Source organism: Crinia signifera, chromosome 7, assembly GCF_055691185.1.
Source record: "Crinia signifera chromosome 7, ASM5569118v1, whole genome shotgun sequence".
In the NCBI taxonomy this organism is placed as follows: Eukaryota; Metazoa; Chordata; class Amphibia; order Anura; family Myobatrachidae; genus Crinia; species Crinia signifera.
In genome coordinates, this window is record NC_139223.1 from 42,189,391 (window position 1) to 42,214,661 (window position 25,271).

A 25,271-nucleotide genomic window follows, 5' to 3' on the forward strand; every position below is an offset into this window, starting at 1 on the left:
TTTCATTAGAGTACTACTGTTGGCAAGACACTAACTCCATGAAATATGTGTGGAGTGCCAGGCAGCTTCAACCAATGTAATGTACATCATTTAAATGAAACTGATTATCACTCGTGAATATTTAAGGTTTGTTGTTTACTTTGTATTACAGATCCTGTTATTAAAGTTCCGCTCTACGTGTCTGAGTAAGTCCACTATTGTTTTGTTCTGTAGCGTTTGAAAGGTTCAGTGCCCTCCCCGGTTCTGTTTGATAGGTAAAGGAGCTGAGAGCATTTTGCACTAGTTAAGTGGTGAAGGCGGGTCACACATCTGTGAGGAGGAGGTGTGTACTGAGTGCTGCACCTAGGGGGGAGAGAGAAAGTTCTGACCAATCCGCTCCTGTCATTTTTTTCAACATCAGACAACAATAGGCCAGTGCGCATGCAGGAACCCTGGAGGGTTTAAAAGCCCTAAAAAAAAGCAATGCTGAGTTTGGAGGAATGAGCCAGCATGTGTTGCTTATACTATATCATCCCCCTCATCCTGATCCCAGCGACAAATAAATGGAAAGCAAATATTTTAGCCTATCACACCGATCTTGTAGTCACTGCGTTGGACTGGACGATGTTTACCATATTGGCTGTTCCCGTTGCATAGGGGGTCATTTTGATCCATTCGGACGGGGCTGAATTCGTCCCTGTTCTGATGGTTGATGGACTGCACATGCGCACAGTCCTTCATGCGCATGTGCAAGTCCACTGTGCGAACGGCCGTGGAGATTGACAATGTTGCCGAGCCATTCAGGTGGGCATGTGGGTGGGAGGAGGTGTGCCGGGTGCTGGAGGCTGACGTCACATGTTGTCAGCCGCCTGCCCTGTCTTTGGCAGAATGGCCGCAAATATAAGTCAGTCTCAACTGACTTAAATTTGCGTGGCCTGAAGAAATCATTCTATGGTCGGCAGCCATCGAATGATTTCTCAGTGGGACATACGAGGGGATGTGTCTTTGTGACACGTCCCCTCGCATTGTTGCGAGGGGATTCGGCGGGATTCGGGGCCATAGTGTGTACTTGGCTTCCAAGCTGATTGGTTTGTATTTTATATGTCTCTCAAGATTTGATAAACCTCGCTCCTTGATTGGGTGGGAGCCATGACCATCCAGTCGGGGGATTCAGAGCTGCTTTGATCTATTGATGTTGGAGACTGTTATGGTATAGCGCAGGCATGTCCAAACTATTGCCCTCCAGCTGTGGGTGAAACTACAAGTCCCATCATGCCTTGCCACAGTTTTGCTATTAGGGAATGCTAAAGCTATTGCAAGGCATGCTGGGATGTGTACTTTCACAACAGCTGGAGGGCCACAGTTTGGACATGCCTGGTATAGCGAATCTGGCTGCATTCTGAGAGCACAATCAGCTCGCCTGTATCTAGTGCTGTCACACGGCACTGCAACGTTTGTGTTGTGTCATTGACGTCCTGTTTGTTTAGACCTCTTTAGACCCTGTCTATAGTACTGACGGTCGCTGTAGCGTGTATGGCTACCTGTTTTCTGTGTGTCTGATATTTATCATGGGTTGCCGTGGCTGTGGAATATCACAGAACTTTCTGTTTCTATTCTGGGATTTGTCTCTTGTCTTGTAGACCAGCTTTCCTGCCAGACCCCAGCGATGGGAGCTTGTACATATTGGGGGGGAGGAATAAAGAGGGACTTATGGTGAGTATATGGGATAGAGGGACATTATTGTTTACTGTTGGTATACCGGTGTCACTGGCCTGCTGGATGCACAATTGAAAAATGCAATTTTCCTATGTATGGTCCTATATAATGTAACAATATATTGTCTGTACACTCGACCCCATGTGCCATACAAATGCATGATACATCATCACAGAGGTAATGTTACCACAGCGTTCAGCCCATATGTTATGCAGAACATCAGATGGAAAGATGCTTCCAGACCATTCATCAATCAGCCAACTGGGGGGTAAAAAACATATGGAGATTGGTCAAGCAAGTCTGATCTGTATTGTCGGAAAGGGCCGTGGATTGTCAAATTCACGACCGTTTCTCGAAATCCACGGCCGTTTCGGCGACACGCCCACGTTTCGACACTCAACAAGTGGAACATTGAATTCTATGATCTAGTCCAGGCATGTCCAACCTGTGGCCCTCCAGATGTTGTGAAACTACACATACCAGCATGCCTTGCCATAGTTTTAGCATTCCCTAATAGCAAAACTGTGGCAAGGCATGCTGGGATGTGTAGTTTCACAACAGCTGGAGGGCCTCAGGTTGGACATGCCGGATCTAGTCCTTCATAAATTCCTGAGTTATTACTTTCTACAGTATTCTATTGTACTGTGTCTTAGTAGATGGATATAAATGTAACACTTGTGTGATAGATAGTATAGTGTGGTGTGAGCTACAAGAATGCGACAACTGTGAGTACAAGATACAGTAGCTATTACTGCTGAATAGAACGCCCTGCTACCAAAGCAAAGGAATAAAGTGATAAGGAGATATCTTTTATTTATGAAGAAGAAAACTAAAACTTGTTTAAAGGTGCCCATACACGGTGCGATGGACTCCGTGCTTTTTGTACTAGATTCTATGCAATGTGCTTCATGTGTTTTTTTTGTACTAGATACAATGCAATCTAGTACTAAAAGCACGGGCTGCACAGACTTTCTGTGCGATGTGATGTGCGTATCGCACCTGAAAGAATACACATTATACATATATCTAGATATATAAAAAACATATATGTACCGATTATAGATGATAACTGGTGCACCTTATTAAGATATATTAACAACCTGTGAATGATGAAGTAGTTATGTGTGGAAATATGTCTTATTAAATTCTAGAAAGTTATTCAGGATGGCCTCTAGGAATGTTTCAAAAGGCCACCATCAAGGTCTTTTGTTCAAAATGGACATACGCCAAGTGAAGTAAGACACATACATAGGCGTTCACACGTCGTTCCAGGGTAAAGGTCCCACACACTAGAACTATTTTTTTTTGTTTTTTGCCGATTTCCATCCGATAATCGCCAGATATCGATCGGATGCGTTCTCCCGCAAATCTTTTGTTAAATCTTCTGATCTTACGTGCTGCATGAAAGATCAGAAGATTTAGCAAAAGATCCATAGGAACACACACGGGATCTTAAGAGAACTATTTGGGGAAGATGTGCGCTTGCCTGAAATCTTTTGTCCAGGACGGACAAAAGATTTCAAAGCTAATTTATGCGCACATCTTAAGATCGCAGATCTCTCTAGTGTGTGGGCACCTTCATTTGTTCTACTGTGCATGGAACACACAGAAGAACAGAGTCGTGAATTATTTATTAGTTATTTCTATAAAGTCTCCATATTCCTCAGCACTTCACAGATAATATGAAGTCCATGCCCCAACCAAGTATACAGTATATATTCCCTACCACAAAACACAAGGAGTACATGCACACTCCACACAGACCTCATCCAGATCGGAATCAACGGTATGCAGTCATTCGATCTACAGTGTCTAGGTCAACGGTCAAAAGGTCGCCAACTATTGGTCGACATGGTCAAAAGGTCAACATGAGTTTTTACATGCTGACAGGCGGTATTTCATACCCTACCATTCACTACGGCGTGGTGGGAAAATATAATAGTGTGCGGAGCGCAGCGAGTCACTGTGCCCGAAGCATGGCGAGTGTGGCAAGTCATGCGAGGGGATGCGGTACACTTAGACAGTGTCCATACCGACCTATGTAGACATAGACACAAAACAAACATGAAAACACATGTCAACCTTTTGACCTTGTCGACCAATAGTGGTTGACCTATTGACTGTAGACATTGTAGATCTCATATACTGTAACCGGAAACAACCGCTACACTAAAACCACCGTGCCATCCCTAATTGTACTTCCTATCTTCTAGAAATTGCCATTTACCATCCAGGAGTTGGTCCAGTCCTCTCCCTGCCGCAGCTCTGATGGAATCCTGTATACAGGTAATGGCTAGTATACATCCTGGGGCTAGAAAAACAATGGTTGCTGTTGGAGATATGTCAGTCTTCACCACCAATATATTTGGCACATTACTGCATAAGCCAATGGGCAGAAGGTGATCTTGGGGCAACATACTCACCATAGTCACTGCAATGGTAGAGAGCTAGGTGCCATATAAAAGCTTAGTCCATCGCTGTGTTCTGAAACATTCTACCCAGCTGATATAATTGGCGTTGGTTATCTACTAGTTGGATATCTGAACCTGGAACTCGTCTGTAATTATGGTGGATATTGAATTTCTGACAGTGGAAATATAGGCCGTTAAGGTATCCCGGCCGGGACTCGACATCCTGGCTGGGACTGGCCAACAGAACCCGCCTTTGGAATCCACTGCTGGTTTTCGACAAATCCACCAACTCTCCGACGCTCGGAACATTAAATTCGCAAACCCGGATTGAATACCTCCCTAATTGTTCTCAGCTACAGAGCTAATGATTACCTTCTCCAGGGTTGGAGGAATGCAACTTTATTTTTTTCTTCCATATCCAATCATCTTTTGTGGACAGACGTTAAAACCAATCAGATGTAATGATTTGTCTGTATGTAATATATTTTGGACAGGGAAGAAGCAGGATTCCTGGTTTGTTGTGGATCCCAAGACGGGAGAGAAGCAGACAACATTGTCCACGGATTCATCGGACGGTCTGTGTCCATCATCCCCTCTCCTGTACATTGGACGAACACGTAAGTTCAGTAGCTGCATGTTATGTATTGGGGCGTATACTACTGTGCGCACCCACTGGGGAGCGAGTCTGCGCTTGCAGCTTTGAGTTTGGGAGACAATTGACTGTCTGCTTTTATTTTTCAGAATACATGATTACAATGTATGACACAAAATCTCGTGAGCTGCGCTGGAACGCCACCTTCCACGACTACTCTGCCCTTCAGTGCGACAATACCTATGATTACAGTGAGTATTGCTGGAACGGGGTTATGCAGCAGAGGCGGGTATGGAAACCTGTAGCCGTTACATTACTAGTTACTTACAGGAAGTGAAACAGTTAGTGGATTAAATGAGGACCCTTCTCTCAGGGGGATATGGTCACTAGTGACAGTCGACACATGAAAAAAGGTTGACGGGGTCATTGGGTTGACATTGGGAAGGTCGACGTGGGGTTTTCACTGTTTTTTTTTTTTTTTTTCGTTTTTTTTTAGCCGACGTGTTGACAGTCGGTATTTCATGCACTACCATCCACCAGGGCATGGTGGGTAGAATAGAATAGTGTGCCGGAAGCCTGATGTCCATGTCGACGTTCGGGACAAAAAAAACGTGAAAAATCCATGTTGACCTTTTGACTGATGTCCTTCCCCAATGTTGACCTAATGCTTGTGTCTACCTACTGACCCCTTTGACCTTTTTATGTGTCGACCTATGGCCTGTCGACCTTCAGTGGTTGACCTTAGTTTAGTCGACCCTCTGACCCATACCCCACTCAGGTTTCCCCAAGTAGCTGTTTTCTCACTATAGCCCTACAGACATGACTTTCTCAAGGAGTTTCATTGTTACCCGTTGTGTTTCAGCAACCAGCTATTTAAGCACCGGTTCTGAGGCAGAGGGCTGCCGTTGCTGCACCCAAAGTACTGGAGATTGTCAATCACTTGACGTCTGCAGCCGTACTGTGTCTGACAACGCCAGACCCCTGCTGCACATGCTCAGTATAAAATGTATTATATATTCTATATATTTTTGCAATTAAAGTTTGTTGTTTTAAAGTCATCATCTCCGTAATTAGCGCTCTTGCAGTGCTGCTTACTCAGTCTCCTCCCACTTGTTTTACATGCTGCAGTAACTGGCACTAGGCGAAACGTGCCAGCGGAGAATAAAGTGAGGATTTTAAAGAGCAAATAGGACACATGGTAACTGGGTAGATTTATTAATTTGCTATTGGAAATGATTGTATCGGAAGCGCTTCTCTTTATTGATAAATTGGAGAGGTTTTAAATAATGTGGCTGTTAAACTGTTTGCAAGGACGGCATTCAGCAGATTTATACTAGTAATCTGTATTTTATAATCACCACATGTCATCCGTGCCCATAGAAATATATGGCTGTGGAACTCCTGTCACAAGTGGCTGAAGAGGAACCTGTAAAGATTAGTGACGACAGATGCACCTATGCTTGTTCCATTTGTCTGGCTGATGAACAGACTCAAAGGGTCCAATTCAGACCTGAACGCACGGCTGCAAGTTCTTACAGCGGATGATAATCGATACACTGCGCATGCTTACGGGTTTGCAGTACGCTTGCGCGAGGCCACCTGTGATTAATTTTTGCAACGCTTTCTAAAGGCATGCAGTTTGCACAGTGATTGATTGACAGGAAGTAGGCGTGTGGGAGTAGAAACCGGACGTTTATTGGCAGTGTTAAGAAAAATACAGGCGTGGTTAAAAAAATCGCTGGCCGTGTTTAAGCGTTTTAGGGGAGTGTCCGCTCCAGGCTGGATATGCCTTTTTCCATCACACTGCAAAGTAAGTCCTGGGCTACCCGGCGACTGCGGTGCCCAGTGTAAAGATCATTAGATGGGGCGCCTGTTACGATGGCTTTTGGCCATTTTCATACGGCTGCGAATGGCTGTGCTGCTATACGCATCAATTCACACAAAGAGCATATTGATTTATGACTTGGGATTTCACTCTAGCGGGCGGTGGCGTAACTGAACGCTGGCCACTGCGAATTGGCAGAGGTGCGTTCAGGCCTGCATCGGGCCCAATATCCTAACCGTCAATAATACAGAGGGACGTTCCAGATTATTCTTGAATTTAAGAGTATTTTATTTGTAGCTAGTGGAGAACATTTATGAAACCGGATGCAGATGATAGAGTTAAAGCAGTTAAAATGAAAGCAGTTTCTAGTTCTAGGGTCATTGCTACCTTGTACCATTGCAGATGTTTTGGAAAATGCCTGTGCTGGTATGAGCACGGAAATGTAATGCATTGGTGCATATGGAATTAATCATATGTGACTTTCGTTGAAATAAGAATCGCGGTCTGTCTCCTGATCAGAGATGGCTCACTTTGCCTCCACTGGTGATGGTATGCTGGTCACAGCGAACCGAGGAACCGGAGAAGTTTTGTGGATGCAGAATTATGGCTCCCCTGTCGTTGGGCTGTTTATGTGGCATCAAGACAGCCTAAGACGAATCCCGCACCTCAACGTGGCAATGGAAACCCTCCGTTACTTAACCTTCAATTCTCAGGGCATCCGACTGATCAAATGGAACTACCAGGCAGTAGAGGAACTAAGCACTACCAAGACACATCTATTGTGAGTATACTGTGACCGCTAGATGTGCACTTAGGATTGGATTGCACAATTAGCATTTAGGCATCTTCTTACAGAACTGCCTATAATATAATACAATTCAGATATGTAATTGTGATGACATTTCCCAGCAGCGTGCTTGTCAAATCTCTGTAGTGTTTCGTTTCCTTGCTGGGAGCGGTCTCTTCTTAATAACTTTATTTTCTTGACTAGTGTTTAGGGAAGACTTTAACTTGTAAGTGTTTATACTAATGTTTTTAACCTGTCATTCACAAGCTAGAAATTGTGGTTGCAGTACAGCTTTACACCATGTGCCTCTCCAGCCTTTTTCCTCAATGTTCTCTGTAGCCTCATGCTACAAACCCATTGTGTCTCTATACTCTCTGTACATAATCACCTCATTCTGCCCCAACCTGTGTTTCTCCAACCTCACGCCTCTCCACCCTTTTGTTTTTTTACCACCAATGTGCCTCACCTCATTTTTCTCCATCCTCATGCTGCCCAACCCACCTGTGTTTCTCCAGCCTTGTGCTGCCCCACCCACCCGTGTTTCTCCAGCCTCGTGCTGCCCCTTCCCACTGGCCAACTTGACTGCAAATTGCATTAGTTGAATGTGGGCGAACTTTCCTCCCACGCTAAAGAAGTCCGTACTTGTACATGTATTCACCTGTAGTGTCACAGTTTTACTTTAGGTGTAAGATTGCACATTGTAGCTGGACTTGCTCCCAACTCTAATGGAGTCCCTCTCTTCCCCTAAATGCAGCACCGCATGCTGACACCCCACGTAGGGCAGTGTGCAACTAAATAGAAACACTTTAGCCCATGCTTTAAAATGTCACTTTTTACCATGTTTGTTCTTTGCTCATCACACAGGCCGTCTCTGTACGTGGGGAAGCACGCCAACGGATTCTACGCTTCCACCTCGCTGATCCACGAGGGAGTCTCTATTGTGGTGAGCATATGTATTCTGCAGCTACACTCCCTACAGCAGAAAGGATCGTCGGAATTGTAACACAAACCTACTATTGGATGTTTAAGTTGGGATTAGAATATTGCCAGTGTTTAGCCATCTCCTAGCACGGGTTATTATCGTAATGATAATTAATGTCCTATAATTGAGTGTGGTGTAGCAGATAGAAACGTATAATGTGTCAGCAGATAAGAACCATTTGGCCCATAGCCTGCCCCTTTTTCAACCATATGGTTACATCAACCCTATCCTTACTTGTGTCTATCCCATGCATGTTTAAATTGTTCTGTTGTCTTAGACTGTACCACCTCTGATGGGAGGCTATTCCACTTGTCTACTACCTCCGATTTCCCCTGAATCTCCCTCCAGTGTCAGTGCATGTCCTCGTGTTCTGTTGCTCCTCTTCCTGTGAAGAATGTCTCCCACCTGTACCTGGTTAAAACCCTTGATATATTTGAAAGTTTATATCTTGTCCCCCCTTTCCCTTCTCTGCTCTAAAGTATACATATTAAGATCTTTTAGTCTTTTTAGGTAAGTTTTGTGATGTAGGCCATGCACCATTTTAGTTGCCCTTCTTTGTACAGTCTCTAATGTATTTATATCCTTCTGGAGGTATGGCCTCCAGAACTGAACACAGTATTGTAGATGAGGTCGTACCAATGACCTATACAGTGACATTAATTCTTTCTGCTGCTGATTCCTCTCCCTATGCAATATTTTCAGTAATTAGAAAGACAGTCATTAGGGGAGGGTTAATGTCAAGACTGCGGGGGAGGGATTAGGGGGAGCAGGGGAAGGCTGCACTGTTAGGATCCCCTCCATCGGGATTCTGGCTTCTGTATTCTGACTGCTAGTCATCTGTATGTATCCCCTTAGAACACTGAGTGCATTTATTGGTATCTTATAGGCATGAAAGGAACTGTTTGAAATAATTTAAACGTTTTAAGGAGAGTCTCCAGAATACTGGTTACTTCCCAAACTAGGAATGTGCAGGCCACTGATGTCCGTCATTATGTGATCTGTGATCTGTCTAGCCACGTGGAATCACATTGGCCCGGATAGAGGGGCCCACCACTCAGGATGTCACGTTGAAGGAATCCACTGAGTTTGATGTTACACCGAGCACCAACGTCAAGTACCCGCACGGGAGCGTGGTGGCTGCAAATCAGTGGCTGCTGATTGGTAAGAGATGGGACGGCGAATCTGAACTTCTCACAACTTTTCCTTGTAGTCATTGGCTAACATCAGAAACCATTGGTGTTTAGGATTAAACCATGCTTTTTTTATACCAATATTAAAATGATCAGTACTAGCAATGTTTCCTTTTGATGTTCTAGTCAGAAGATGACCATATGGACAGGGTGATAGTGGTATGCTACAATGGCATTTGCCGATATGCGGGATAATGATCAATTAACCACCGTGGTCTTCTTCAGGCTGCAATCTAGGGCCAGTTACTCCAGATCTGCTATGATATGGGCAGTCTCTGCATTCATATCCAGCATCTTACTGCTCTTAAGTATATCTAAAATGTATTTATGCTACTGATCTATTATAGTATACTTATACAATCTTCTGTTTGTCTCCACAAGGTCACCATGAGGTGCCTCACATCGTCCACACCACCATGCTGAGAGCCTTTCCAGAAACCCTACGGAGAGATACCGAGTCCATCATTCGAGGCCCAACACCCAGGACCCTATTTGATGATGTAAGAGCTTTGTGTATGGGTGGGTTGTTCTGTGGGGGTGACTGTTATTAGTGCCTAGTACTGTGTAGTGCATTAGGAATACTCAGCTGTTGGCATCTGTCATGTACTGGAATGCATAGTTTGTCTCTACAAGGTGGATGGAACTTGTGAACAGCACAATTATTCAGTCCGCACTAACATTTTCGAGACATGAGGCATTGTGTGCTTAATGCCTCAATTAGGTCGCTGAATAATTTCTGAATATTGTTGCAGCAATGGCAACCTCCTTATTGTATAAATGATCCGGTACAAAGTCATGTTTTACTTACGTTGTACTTTAAATTTGAAGTACCATCCAGTCTGCTTCTAACAGTCACTTTTCAAACAGCCTGTAAAATGACATAAGCTGATTGGCTGGTACTTTATAATTACTCTCCACTTTTACCTCTTTCCAAGCTAAGAAAATCTCCCTATGGTGGGGGGGTATTCAATCCAAACAGCCGTGATCCAGGCCCGTTTACGTTTTCCCCGACAGTAAATAGTCAGGCGGGATTCAATGTCCCGCTTGCCGATCAGCGAAAAGTGGGCGTGTCCGCATAAACGGACGTGGATTGTCGACCTGTGGCCAGGATCGCAACAATCCACAGCCGTTATCGGCAGAACAGGCCCGACAGCTTCTAAAGTTGAGCTTGCTCTGCCATGATACCTCTTCAATGCAGTCGGTAAAGACCGCATTGAATAGGGACCCGCCGCTATTTCCCCCGTCGGGTATAGCGGCGGAGCATTGAATACCCCCCTATGTGTGTTGAAACCAGTATGTTACAAATCACGACGAATAATAATTACAAGCATATTATTTCTGCAGTGTTATTATAAACTTGTAGATGTTCTGTTAAACCATAACCTCACACAATACACATTTACATTTTGTACACCTCAGTAGGGGGTTATAGGTCATGCAATATGCCTTTAGTGGCAGTTATTAGAAAGTAAGGAGCAGTGAATTCCATCTACAACTTCTACTGTCACTGAACTACTAAATAATTATACGGCTATAGACCTGGGGTATAGACCCGGATAGTGTTACGCTAGTTATTTCTACTTTAATGCACAGGGGAGTGGAAAGCGAGCAAAGTTTTCTTTCAAGGTGATCACCGTTTCAGATCCTGAAATTGTCATAAAGGGCAAAGGTTGTTCTCTTCCATCCATCCATAACTTAGCAGGTATAAACCTTATGGTATTACAGGAATGCAGGAAATAGTTTTTTTCATATGAATGTAAAATGTAGACTTTAATGCCAGCATTTAAAAAGTTATATACAAATAAATGGCCGCAAAGAGCAGTGAAAAGATAATGCATGGTCTAGGCAGGATATACACTGGTACTGTATGGGACTCACATGCCGCCGCTCCTCTTGTGCCACCTACAGTTTCTGACTTCGCAGAGTCAAGACGGGTTCTCTCAGGGTGACACGGAGGGACGTGTAAAAGCGGAAGGTGACAAGGAAGAGGCCTTAAAAGTTTTTCCTGACTCCTCCATAACCAATCTCCTTGTCACGGGCATAGTGACTCTTCTTCTCGGGGGCTGGGTTCTTTTCGGACTCACTTACCCCAAGGTGAGATTTGTGGAGTCTATTTATAACTGATGTCACCTTACTGTACGTAATCTAAACTGTGGGGGTGGACTGCTTAATTTCCAAAGTATTCCAAATGACCCTCCCTTTGCATTTCTGTTGTAAATTGCCATATAAAACACCAATTACTACTCCAGTCTGAGTGTCCTGCTCTGTATTGGGTGGTGATAGCGGGTTCTGTACTGTCTCACCATAGATGCAGGAACAGCAGCGTCGGCAGCAGCAGGAACTACAGAAGCAGCTAGAGGAGCAACTGCAGCGCATCCAACATCAGCAGAACATGGCGATGGAGTCTTCTGAATCTTTGGCTTCTGGTGAGGCCACCGTGCTGGACGGGCAACAAGGAAGCAGCAAGAGGAGAAGCGGGGAGCAGGAATACAGTCAGGCTAACGGCACAAAGCGCTTGAGCAAAGATGGCGGGGAGCCAGAAGGTGAGAGACGCAGCGAGTCCATATCGGCGTTTTATCTGCCCTCCAGGCCTCTGCATTAGTAGATCCCTCTGCGTAGAACCAATATACTTTTATGATGTAATCATTTAGAACCTAAATGATTACCCATAATTCCCCCTGCAGTAATATGCCAAAACTGACATATTTTCTGGTTTCAAGGGTTTTTTTGTAAGCAAAGTGTACTTTATTTACCGAATTTGTTATGGAGTGCTCCAAAATACAGCGTTTTAATTATCTTGGCAGTAGTGACATCACCAATGCTAATGGCATCACCGGTGCACGAGACACTTTTGTGTGATGTCACTCATTTTTAGTGAGTTCCTTAGCTATGTGTGTGATGTTCAAAATATCCTTATATCCTACGTGTACCCACAGCTTCCAATGAAGATGAGATAGAAGTGGGTAAGATCTCCTTTTCCCCCAAAGAAGTTTTGGGCCATGGAGCCGGCGGAACGTTTGTTTTCAGGTGAGCCCCCTGCAAATATTATAGCCCTCTGTCAGGTAATAAAGCAGAAGTTCTCCTATTAAAACATTGTAAAAGGGGGGGTCCAATTTCATACAATGTCTTTGAATCATCTTAAATATTGCTATAGGTGTGGGTTTTATCTGGTTCACTGAAATAACATTTATTGTCTGTAGTGAACGCTACATTGTTTTAGGGTAGTTATACAGCTCATAGTAGCATATTCGCATTGTTTTTTTCTTTATTATATTGCACTTTTATCTGCAGAACCTGGTAAAATGAGAACGCTTTTCTCATTCTTCCTTCCTTCAGAAATGTGTTCAAAAATGTAATCCGCTTGTTCCCTTCAGTTAAGATCTAATGGACATAAGTATATTATACAAGGTCTTATGTAGTTACAGAACTAGCAACAAATGTTTCCCTGACCTAGAACTACTACTGTAGCAGCAAATGTTTCCCTGACCTAGAACTACTACTGTAGCAGCAAATGTTTCCCTGACCTAGAACTACTACTGTAGCAGCAAATGGTTTCCTTACCTAGAACTACTACCGTAGCAGCAAATGGTTTCCTGACCTAGAACTACTACCATAGCAGCAAATGTTTCCCTGACCTAGAACTACTACTGTAGCAGCAAATGTTTCCTGACCAAGAACTACTACCGTAGCAGCAAATGTTTCCTGACCAAGAACTACTACCGTAGCAGCAAATGTTTCCCTGACCTAGAACTACTACTGTAGCAGCAAATGGTTTCCTTACCTAGAACTACTACCGTAGCAGCAAATGGTTTCCTGACCTAGAACTACTACCATAGCAGCAAATGTTTCCCTGACCTAGAACTACTACTGTAGCAGCAAATGTTTCCTGACCAAGAACTACTACCGTAGCAGCAAATGTTTCCTGACCAAGAACTACTACCGTAGCAGCAAATGTTTCCCTGACCTAGAACTACTACTGTAGCAGCAAATGTTTCCTGACCAAGAACTACTACCGTAGCAGCAAATGTTTCCTGACCAAGAACTACTACCGTAGCAGCAAATGTTTCCCTGACCTAGAACTACTACTGTAGCAGCAAATGTTTCCTGACCTAGAACTACTACCGTAGCAGCAAATGTTTCCCTGACCTAGAACTACTGCTGTAGCAGCAAATGTTTCCCTGACCTAGAACTACTACTGTAGCAGCAAATGTTTCCCTGACCTAGAACTACTACTGTAGCAGCAAATGGTTTCCTTACCTAGAACTACTACCGTAGCAGCAAATGTTTCCCTGACCGAGAACTACTACCGTAGCAGCAAATGTTTCCCTGACCGAGAACTACTACCGTAGCAGCAAATGTTTCCCTAACCTAGAACTACTGCTGTAGCAGCAAATGTTTCCCTGACCTAGAACTACTACTGTAGCAGCAAATGGTTTCCTTACCTAGAACTACTACCGTAGCAGCAAATGGTTTCCTGACCTAGAACTACTACCGTAGCAGCAAATGTTTCCCTGACCTAGAACTACTACTGTAGCAGCAAATGGTTTCCTGACCTAGAACTACTACCGTAGCAGCAAATGTTTCCCTGACCTAGAACTACTACTGTAGCAGCAAATGGTTTCATTTAGAATGATTCCTTTCTTATTTTTTTTCCATGCAATACACTGATACTGCGCATGGATGTAAAATGCCCTCGCTTTATGGCAGGTCTGTAATGGTATATAGACACTGGGTGACTATGGACAGCGATGATCGCGTTCATCACTGGGGGGAAAGCCGCTCAGTGCATACACACTGAACCGCTTTCCCTCTGCCCGGCGCCGACGGAGCGGGGAGGACGGCTTTGCAGAGCTATTCAAAGCCGCTCATCTGCTGGTAATACCAGCAGATGAGCGGCTTTCCTGGTGATGATGCAGGAGCACGCAGCAGTGCTCACCACTCATCGCTGGGGTATACACACTGGGCGGCTTTGAGCTGAAAGCCGCTCAAACATGCTGCTTTCAGCTCAAAGTTGCCCACTGTGTATTGGCCTGGGATGCAGTCAAAATCACAAATGGGTCAAAATCCCAAATGGGTCATAATACTGACAAGGACAAAATCCCGACATTTAAAATCCCGACTCCGTGGCCGAAGCATTGCGAGCGATGCGAGGGGCTGCTGTTCACTTCCAACTGTGTCCATGTCGACATTTGGGTAAAAAAACAGTGAAAAAACCTATGTCGACCTGTCGACGGAAAGTCATGTTGACTTTTTCACCTGTACATTCTATATGTCGGGATTTTGACCCTGTCAGGATTTTAAATGTCGGAATTTTGTCCTTGTCCGGGTTTTGTCCTTGTCGGTATTATGACCCATTCGGGATTTTGACCATTGGGATTTCATACCGAATCCATTGGCCGTTAGGGTTTCTAGCTTACATTGTAGCAATCCTGTGGTCATCCTAAATAACATGCATTAATAGGAGATTAGGATTGTGTTACTATTTTGTACATATCTGGGGCCCCCAGAAGACAGACTGATAATAATGTGGGTTTCCCGATGTACAGGGGCAGATTTGATGGCCGCTCAGTGGCTGTGAAGAGGATATTACCAGAAAGCTTCACTCTGGCGGATCGAGAAGTCCAATTGCTGCGGGAATCTGACGAGCACCCGAACGTGATCCGCTATTACTGTACTGAGAGCGACCGGCTGTTCTATTACATCGCCCTGGAGTTGTGCACAGCCACCTTACAAGAGGTGAGAGGGGCTAACGGATACGGGGAAATGACGGAGGGAAGTGGCAACAAGGAGCAGTGGTGATGGCTTGTAGGAAGCCCTGGGGAACGGCATCTGCTCTCCTGAGATGTTCTATAGATGTGCACTTGCCTGATATCTGAAAGTACAGTACTAGTTGATTTTACAATGTGTTTGTAGTAAAGCAAGGAATGGTATAGCACAGCCATGGGCAAAAGACATTGATGCCCATAGCAATATCCCATCTGAAATAGAACTCCCATTTTAGTAATTTTCCCCAATGTCTATATAATACATAAAAATGAACAAAAAGCGGTATCTTAGCAACCAGTATGTTTGTAAAAAAAAAAAAAAAAAGGCATTTAATTTAATCCAGCATCTTTGAAGAAACAGATCTCGTCCTATACTGCTTTCAGACCGCAAATGCAGGGTCACACCAGGACTTTGAAACGGTTCAGGCCCGGGCGACCCTGCATGTGCGGCCTGTTCAGATCACATCAGCGAACCAGCAATATTGCCGGTTCGCTGACATCATGTTGCGGAGCATCATCGAGGTCAGGGGAGGAGGCAGTGCTTAGAGCTGGCGTTGCTCCAAGCTTGACCCGATTAACCTGTTCACACTGCACGGCAACAAACCGGTAAGAACCCTTCTTTTTAGCCGGTTCGTATTGCCGTGTTGCTACCGTTAGCTGTAACCGGTAACCCCTTTCACATCGCACCAATTACCGGGTCGAACCAGCATGAACCCGGTAATTAGGTGCGATGTGAAAGGGGTAAGAGATTACAGTGCTCTTTTAAAGGGGTGTACACATACGGCACGCAGGCATAAGGCATATTTCATTGTTGTGTTATCTCTGCATGGCAGGAGGGTTTGTTTATCATTCTCTGTTCTGTATTCATAAAATATTATGGATGGGAAACTGGAGTAGAAATGACCGTCCATGTGGTGTATAACATGTGATATTAAACATATGTTTTGTTTCCCCTCAACAGTACGTGGAGAATCCTAGCTTCCCCTGCACTGGCCTAGATCATGTGACCCTTCTCTATCAGGCCATGTCTGGACTTGCCCACTTGCACTCGCTCAGCATCGGTAAGGATGGTTGGTGGCTGGAGCGGAACTCCCTTCGGGGCTTAGTCTTTGGCGACTCTTGTTTTGCTCACTTCTCTAAGATGTGTTTAACTTATGCATGTTGCATACCTCCCATCTTTCCAAAGACCCTTCCAGAGACCCTTGCGCGCACCTGAAATTTGGGGGCGTGACCATGTCAGGGGGGGTGGGGGTGGGCATGGCCTACAAATCATGTCACTCCCTTGATGCAGTGCACCTGTTTTTGCCGCTGTGGGGGCATGGGCAGCAGCTCTCTGGTCAGCGTCTATTCATGGGTAATGAGTGGAATCCCAACTGCCCCCCGCCATGTGAACGTCCCCAAAAAATGGGATGTTCCGGCGAAAATTGGGACATTTGGGAGGTATGATGTTGTGCAGCTTATAAATGTTACACAATGGGCTGGATGTACTGACACCAGAGTACAATGGACGTGCAGGATGGCAGCCGGACTCTGACGTCACAAAGAAAGCAATTGCCTTTGTTAAAAACATCCGAGTTCAGCTGGCTTCCTGCATGGTCGTCGAACTCTGGTGTCATTATGTCCGGCCCAATCTCTTGGATGAGTTGAGGTGACCATTTTGTTTATTTAGTTTGCCAATTTTGCTAGCTTTTAAAACCTGAGGCATGAGGCTAATCCGTTTACTAGATGGTTGTGATATCAAACGGACGTAAGACAATAACTCCGTAATAGGTCTAACCCCTGGAGAAAGGACGCAATCACTGTTGGCAGTTATGCACACAAAATGGCTGCCTTTTACTCTTAACCTATGGAGGTGTTGGGTCCACTTACATTTTATTGACCATTTTTTTTTCTTTTATCTTTGTGTATTTCATCTTGATTTAATTGAACGAGCATAAGCCATTAAACTATGGGCCTTATTCAAACCTGATCACTTCTGTGTGAAAATGCAGAGGCCTGCAGCCAGAAAGCCGCTTCCCAGGCATAATGAAATCCTGCCCCGTGCTAGTCTGTGATTTGTCTTGTCAATGGATCGCTGTTCTGCAAATGCATTCGCAACTCGCCCACCATCCAATGATTTTCCAGTGTTTGCAAGTGTGTGTAACGCTGACCCTTCCCCAACTCAGCGACGGAGAACGACTGAGCAAACGTCTCACGCCCTCCCTGAAAACGCCTGGGCTCGCCTACGTTTTTTTTCTGACACTCCCAGAAAGCAGTCAGTTACCACCCACAAACGGGTGTGGATCAGTTGGTCACCAGCAAGTTGTTAGTCATTAGGTCGACATGCATTTAGGTTGTCATGAGTCTAGGTCGACAGGGTCATTAGATCGACATGGGTAAGGTCGACAGGGTCATTAGGTTGACATGGGTAGAGTCGACAGTGAAAAAGTCGACTTGTTGTTTTTTTATCCATATGTCTACACAGTCAACATAAACACGTACCACCGCGTCTATTCTCACCACACCCTAGTGGATGGTAGGGCATGAAATACCGCCTGTCGGCACATGTCGTGTCGACATTGACACGAAACGTACCACCACGTCCCCTCGCATGGCTCGCTGTGCTTGCCATGCTTTGGGGACGGTGCCTCTCTACGCTCGGCACACTATTTTATTCTCCCACCACGCCCTAGTGGATGGTAGGGCATGAAATACCGCCTTTTGGCACGTCGGCTCTAAAAATAGTAAAAAAAACAAAAAGCATGTCGACCTATCTGCATGTCGACCTACTTAGTGGTGACCCATACCCCCACAAACAACTTGTCAAGTTGCCACGGGATTGTGAAAAAGTCATCGCTGATTTTTTTTTTTTTTGCCATTTTCCCTCGCTCATGTGTGCTACGTTCCCTACGCGCGTGCAGTCGTTCAATAATTGATCGGCTTGCGAATTCACACACCGTGATGAGGTCTGAATAACCCCCAATATTTGGACCTGTAAAATAGCTTCCAAACATAGGACTTTTGCTTGGAGATATTCTGCTGTGTAATATTCCCTCGCCTGTACTGATGGCCATGCAGCAGGGATTACTGTGTGTGTGTGTGTGATATTCTGCTGTGTAATATTCCCTCGCCTGTACTGATGGCCATGCAGCAGGGATTACTGTGTGTGTGTGTGTGTGTGTGTGTGTGTGATATTCTGCTGTGTAATATTCCCTCGCCTGTACTGATGGCCATGCAGCAGGGATTACAGTGTGTGTGTGATATTCTGCTGTGTAATATTCCCTCGCCTGTACTGATGGCCATGCAGCAGGGATTACAGTGTGTGTGTGTGATATTCTGCTGTGTAATATTCCCTCGCCTGTACTGATGGCCATGCAGCAGGGATTACAGTGTGTGTGTGTGTGTGTGTGTGTGTGTGATATTCTGCTGTGTAATATTCCCTCGCCTGTACTGATGGCCATGCAGCAGGGATTACTGTGTGTGTGTGTGTGATATTCTGCTGTGTAATATTCCCTCGCCTGTACTGATGGCCATGCAGCAGGGATTACAGTGTGTGTGTGTGATATTCTGCTGTGTAATATTCCCTCGCCTGTACTGATGGCCATGCAGCAGGGATTACTGTGTGTGTGTGTGATATTCTGCTGTGTAATATTCCCTCGCCTGTACTGATGGCCATGCAGCAGGGATTACAGTGTGTGTGTGTGATATTCTGCTGTGTAATATTCCCTCGCCTGTACTGATGGCCATGCAGCAGGGATTACAGTGTGTGTGTGTGATATTCTGCTGTGTAATATTCCCTCGCCTGTACTGATGGCCATGCAGCAGGGATTACAGTGTGTGTGTGTGATATTCTGCTGTGTAATATTCCCTCGCCTGTACTGATGGCCATGCAGCAGGGATTACAGTGTGTGTGTGTGATATTCTGCTGTGTAATATTCCCTCGCCTGTACTGATGGCCATGCAGCAGGGATTACTGTGTGTGTGTGTGTGTGTGTGTGATATTCTGCTGTGTAATATTCCCTTGCCTGTACTGATGGCCATGCAGCAGGGATTACAGTGTGTGTGTGTGATATTCTGCTGTGTAATATTCCCTCGCCTGTACTGATGGCCATGCAGCAGGGATTACAGTGTGTGTGTGTGATATTCTGCTGTGTAATATTCCCTCGCCTGTACTAATGGCCATGCAGCAGGGATTACTGTGTGTGTGTGTGTGTGTGTGTGATATTCTGCTGTGTAATATTCCCTCGCCTGTACTGATGGCCATGCAGCAGGGATTACAGTGTGTGTGTGTGATATTCTGCTGTGTAATATTCCCTCGCCTGTACTGATGGCCATGCAGCAGGGATTACAGTGTGTGTGTGTGTGTGATATTCTGCTGTGTAATATTCCCTCGCCTGTACTGATGGCCATGCAGCAGGGATTACAGTGTGTGTGTGTGTGTGATATTCTGCTGTGTAATATTCCCTCGCCTGTACTGATGGCCATGCAGCAGGGATTACTGTGTGTGTGTGTGTGTGTGTGTGTGTGTGTGTGTGTGTGATATTCTGCTGTGTAATATTCCCTCGCCTGTACTGATGGCCATGCAGCAGGGAATACAGTGTGTGTGTGTGTGTGTGTGTGTGTGTGTCTATCCAGACAGCGGATTGACTGGGTTTAGATCGACTAACCCACATTCAACCATTTGGGGTCAAAGGCATCTAGTTAGACACCTGCACTTGGTCGGCGGCATTTAGATAGACCGTGATGCTAGATCGGCGGGAGGAAGGCATCAACGGAAACCTAGTTGAAAGTAGCAAGGTCGACACAGGGTTTTCGTCTTTGTTATTGTTTGGTGCCAGTCCACTTGGTTCCTACTCTACTATCCAAGTGGATATAGCGCTGCGCTCTCCCAAAGCATGGCGTGCACAGCAAGCCATGCGAGGGGACACTGTGCACATACAGTGTCCATAGGCACCACTCGGACAGTCGGCCCCAAAAAAAGTCTTAAAACTTGTGTCGACCAGGTTCCCGTTGATGCCTTCCTTCTTGTGGATCTCGCATCACTGTCTAACTAGATGCTGTCGAACCCTAGTGGGCGACCACGGTATTGTTGACCGATCTAAACCAGGTAGATCCATTAATCCATAACCATTTGTGTGTTCCCCATCACAGTGCACAGAGACCTGAAGCCGTGTAACATACTCATCTCCCTGCCAAACGCCCAGGGCAGACAGAGAGCGGTGATATCTGACTTTGGACTCTGCAAAAAGCTGAGAGTGGGGAGGAACAGTTTCAGCCTGCGCTCCGGAATCCCCGGCACTGAGGGCTGGATCGCCCCGGAAGTCCTGCGTGATGGAAGAACCCAGAACCCAGTGAGTGACCGTATGAGAAAGTGTTCTAGGGTCAGACTCTGGAATATTGTCAGCATAATGTTGGTTAAATAAACCAAGCCATGCTAGATACCAGTCTTCCTCTTTCTCTCAGACGTCGGCAGTGGACATCTTCTCAGCTGGCTGCGTGTTCTACTATGTACTGACGAGAGGACAGCACCCGTTCGGTGACAGCTTGAGGAGACAAGGAAATATATTGAATGGCTCGTACAACCTTCCGCAGCTACAGGAGGAAACACACGGTAAGACGCGTGGAAATATCACATCATTGTATGTTGCGGGAGGGTAAACTTGGTCAATAAGCACGACCCCTATTCTGGTGTTGCCCGTAGAGAACGTGGTGGCACGGAACCTGATTGAGCGGATGATCAGCAGTGACCCACAGCTTCGCCCTTCGGCACCTTGCGTCCTTAGGCATCCGTTCTTCTGGGCCCGTGAAAAGCAGCTGCAGTTCTTCCAGGTGAGAGTTGTGGGAGATGTGTCGGTCGCTACGGTGACTTGTGTGGTGCAGACCTACAATGGATCACCCGTCGCCTTTACACAGGAAGCCATTTTGAGAGCTGAAACCACAGGTGGTGTAGGATAGGATTGATGCACGGAGGGACACTCTCATGGGGATACGGTCGCTAGGTCGATGGGCCTAAGATCGACATAATCAGAAGGTTGACACAAGCATTAGATCCACAATGGGAAGGTTGACATGAGTTTTTTTTTTTTTTTTTTTTTATTCAAAAACTGGTGGCATTTCATACCCCAACCATCCACGAGGGCGTGGAGGGAGAATAGACGCAAAGCTTGGCGAATGCAGCGGTACACTGACTGTTGACACAAAAGTGTTGACCTAAGCCCTGTCTACATTCAGTGGTCGACCTAATGTATATCGACCTTCATACTGTCAACACTGTGACCCATACCCATATCATGAATGGCGGTTTTGCACAAGTAACCACTCCAGGGAGGTACTAGGTGTGTCGAGAACCAGCGTGAGCCCCTGGCATGGAACCCTGCAGCCAGTAGCACTTCTGTAGAGCCAATGTAACTATCCAAAGAACGCTTTGGTCAGGCTGCCTGGAGCATCCAGAGGAGCTACAGGCATGTTGCGGGTTTAGGGGGCGGGACTAGCACAGGTAGCACTGCAGTCCTGTTACCGTGCTGAATGACTTATCAGCTATGTGTTTGTGGGTGTTCTTTTCAGGATGTCAGTGATCGCATTGAGAAGGAGCCTCAGGATAGCCCTCTTATCATCAACCTCGAGAAAGATGCTCGTTCCATAGTTCGAGTCAACTGGAGATTGCACATATCTGTACCGCTGCAGACAGGTATAAGGCAGAATTTTTTCCTCTCGCTTTATCTTATAATGGTAATTGACACCAAGACACGGGGACAGTTAATGTGCCAAGCAGATTTCTGTAGATACGGCGCCCTGTTCCTCAGAGCACCAAGAAAAAAAAACTGGTCTCTGAGGACAGCAAGGGGGTATAAGGGGGAGGAGCTACGGGCTGCACTGTCTTAAAGACATAGTACTCCTTGGTGCCCGGTCCTCCTATCCAGGTATACCCATTTTTCTCAGCATCCACCAAGGCCGGTGGAGAAAATCATTTAGCCTAGTAATACACAAATACATATTCATACATGTCTGGGACAGAACTTAATTAATTGCCATTTATTGAAGATTTTCTGATTCCTGATTTACAGACCTCAGGAAGTTCCGCTCTTATCGAGGAAATTCTGTACGAGATCTTCTCCGAGCGATGAGGAACAAGGTAGGTTCCACCGACGCCACCTCCCTGCCATTGGGGGTTAATAAACTCTAAGGAAATGTTTTACATTTGTGCAGTGATGTCCAGATTGCTTTTATGTCTCTTTCCCTGCAAAGTGAGCTGTCGGGAATCTTGGGATTTTTTTTTATATGCATGTGGGAATATTATGCCCCCTATTGTGTAATATATTATATAATGCTGTATATAAAAAAGTCCAACCTCCTCCCTCACAAATCTCACTGGCTGCATGTTAGATACAGGATTAATTTTCCCCTAACTAGTGCTGCCAGCCTGTAGGGGGAAGAGGGGGGGGGGGGGGGGGGTTTATAACAGTCAGCGCTTGGAGTGCATCCCATGCATCAAACCTCCTTCCCCTTGCTCTTTCAACACCCTCTAGTGCTACTCGCTGACATAATGACATAACTGTTCACCAACTAGAAGGATATCTTTTTGCAGATTATGATGATCATATTTAATGTTTTAAGATGCTCCTACCTTTGTGTATTAGCATTCCAAGAAATATTATTATTATTATTATTTTTTTTTTTTAAATGTGTCCCTACAGAAGCATCATTATCACGAGCTACCGGAAGAGGTCCAGGAGACGCTGGGTTCCATCCCCGAAGATTTTGTGTCTTATTTTACCTCACGATTTCCACTTCTACTCCTTCATACGCACCAGGCTCTGACACCGTGCATGCATGAGAGGCCGTTCCAGTCCTACTATCACTGGGAGTCCAGTGGCTGAGACTCTGGCCTACGTCTGCCTACCCTGCACTACTAGAAGGTTCTGTGGCCTAGCTGGACTGGATGCTCTGTAGCACTGGCAATGGACATGAGCACAGTGGTTTGTCTGTCACCGGGGCTATGCTCCTCCTGTGTTTTTATTTTTATTTTTTTATTATTATTCTGTAAATTGCACTGCCCCAGATATTTGCACAGAAACTTTTTTAATCACTGTATCTTTTATTTAAGCAGCTGACAGGCCTTTTTGTCTGTGTGAAATCGGTAATAAGGCCTCTCCTAGTCTTTTATCGGAGGCAGAAAATTCAGTTTTCTATCTTTTTTAAGCATTTACATAACATTTTTTAATAACAAACGTAAAGCCTCCAAGCTGGATAGAAAAGATGCTGCCATGGAAACCGGTCATCCATCTTTTCCGGCGTCCATTTTACATTCCATCATTGCCGTTTCTGTCCTCATGCAATACTATGAAGGAAAAGACCCATGTACATGCTCCAATAGTTTTTTATTTTCCTAAATTCTTAAGGGAAAAAGATTGTTTTTGTTCAAAAAAAGAAGTTAAAAAGAAAAGACTCGTTTTTCTAAAAGCATATATTTATTTTTTACCTGGTTGGGGATTATTGCTGTATATAATGATTTATTCTTTTAAAGAAACTGCATTAAATGTGCCAGTATAAATTTGAATTTCTGTCTTCTGAGATTTCAAATGTAATATTAAATTATAGTAATAGTTGCAGTTATTGCATTTGATGTTAATGGCATCTTGCATTACTCAATGGTTTAAGTATCACTTTTGTAATGTTCCCGCTATCCGTTAAAATGTGGGTACGCTGATTAAAATGTTATGTTCCAATCTAGTTACCCATCATTGTATGAGCTGTGATGTGTCCAACATTTTGCACAGTTGACTGAGGCTCTAAACTCGCACTATCTATAGAACTTACCACAGGCTAAATGGAATAGTCTGAGGGGTAAATTTACTAAAATGGGATGTTTCCAATAGCAACCAATCCGATTCTACTTATTTATTTAGCTAATGGATGTAGGCCCTTATTCAGATCTGATCGCAGCACAAATTTGTTCTCAAAATAGGCAAAACCATGTGCACTGCAGGTGGGGCAGATGTAACATGTGCAGAGAGAGTTGGATTCGTGTGAGTTATTTTGTTTCTGTGCAGGGTAAATACTGGCTGCATTATTTTTACACAGCAATTTAGATTTCAGTTTCAACACACCCCACCCAAATGTAAAACTCCCTGCACATGTTACATCTGCCCCACCTGCAGTGCACATGGTTTTGCCTATTTTGAGAACAAATTTGTACTGCGATCAGATCTGAATAAGGGCCATAATCTCTTTAGTTGCTATGGGCAACCTCTTATCTTCATAAGAATTCCCATCTTAGTAAATTTACCCCAGAGTTGCTGGTGGTTCAGGATGGAACTTATATTAACTCTGAGGCTGTCCCATTTAGCCTCACATATTGTTTTTCGCCCCCCTCCCCAAGCAAGTGTGACTTCCCCCCCCCCCCCCCCCTAATTAAGCAATTGCAAGTTTCCAGTTTGCTTAATTACTCACCTTCCGCAACTGTGTCCCCTTCCGTATCCTGTGAGGCTGCGCTTCTGCAGTGGAACAATGGAGGGGGAGATGACCAGTGTACCTGTATAAGAGGCACATGTATGTATGTATGTATGTATGTATGTATGTATGTATGTATGTATGTATGTATTGTATGAGTCCCCCTCTTCCCAAATTTCATTTAGTAACTTTCAGGAATTAATTGATCCAACACTATTAACCCACTACCTCTTCACCCCAGCCAATACTATTGTCAACGGCCTCATACAGCAGCCGGCAGTTACCCCACGCTGCCACGGTCACTGACCTGGCACATCACCCAGCACTATTGCCTAAGCCACTGATTTGATACATTTGTCTGCACTGTTGACTGGCACTGACCTACCACATTGAACGGCACTATCGCCCCATGTTGCTAATCACTGACTTGATACATCCATTTGCACAGTTACTTCATGCTGCCCCAGTCACTGACGTGACCTATTAGAATCAGAATCAGCTTTATTGGCCAGGTATACTTGCGTATACTAGGGATTTGTTTTCGGTTTGCTGTGCAGCAGCCAGGTGGGTAACAAGTAAACAGAATACAGTATAA

General features: G+C 45.0%; 1 protein-coding gene across 1 annotated transcript in view; it reads left to right on the plus strand.

Moving 5' to 3' along the window:
* ERN2 (endoplasmic reticulum to nucleus signaling 2) overlaps nucleotides 1-23,956 on the plus strand; it is a 36,453-nt gene extending 12,497 nt beyond the window's left edge. The window contains exons 3-22 of the mRNA XM_083152913.1: nucleotides 152-185; nucleotides 1,620-1,692; nucleotides 3,909-3,981; nucleotides 4,601-4,723; nucleotides 4,848-4,949; nucleotides 7,043-7,304; nucleotides 8,175-8,253; nucleotides 9,306-9,453; nucleotides 9,864-9,982; nucleotides 11,391-11,576; nucleotides 11,791-12,025; nucleotides 12,419-12,509; nucleotides 15,029-15,218; nucleotides 16,209-16,308; nucleotides 20,378-20,577; nucleotides 20,690-20,837; nucleotides 20,928-21,055; nucleotides 21,791-21,914; nucleotides 22,291-22,358; nucleotides 22,921-23,956. Of these exons, the coding sequence (XP_083009039.1) occupies nucleotides 152-185; nucleotides 1,620-1,692; nucleotides 3,909-3,981; nucleotides 4,601-4,723; nucleotides 4,848-4,949; nucleotides 7,043-7,304; nucleotides 8,175-8,253; nucleotides 9,306-9,453; nucleotides 9,864-9,982; nucleotides 11,391-11,576; nucleotides 11,791-12,025; nucleotides 12,419-12,509; nucleotides 15,029-15,218; nucleotides 16,209-16,308; nucleotides 20,378-20,577; nucleotides 20,690-20,837; nucleotides 20,928-21,055; nucleotides 21,791-21,914; nucleotides 22,291-22,358; nucleotides 22,921-23,103 (2,666 nt within the window). The 3' untranslated portion in view covers nucleotides 23,104-23,956. The remainder of the gene's footprint in view (nucleotides 1-151; nucleotides 186-1,619; nucleotides 1,693-3,908; nucleotides 3,982-4,600; nucleotides 4,724-4,847; nucleotides 4,950-7,042; nucleotides 7,305-8,174; nucleotides 8,254-9,305; nucleotides 9,454-9,863; nucleotides 9,983-11,390; nucleotides 11,577-11,790; nucleotides 12,026-12,418; nucleotides 12,510-15,028; nucleotides 15,219-16,208; nucleotides 16,309-20,377; nucleotides 20,578-20,689; nucleotides 20,838-20,927; nucleotides 21,056-21,790; nucleotides 21,915-22,290; nucleotides 22,359-22,920) is intronic.
* Nucleotides 23,957-25,271: the final 1,315 nt, after the last annotated feature.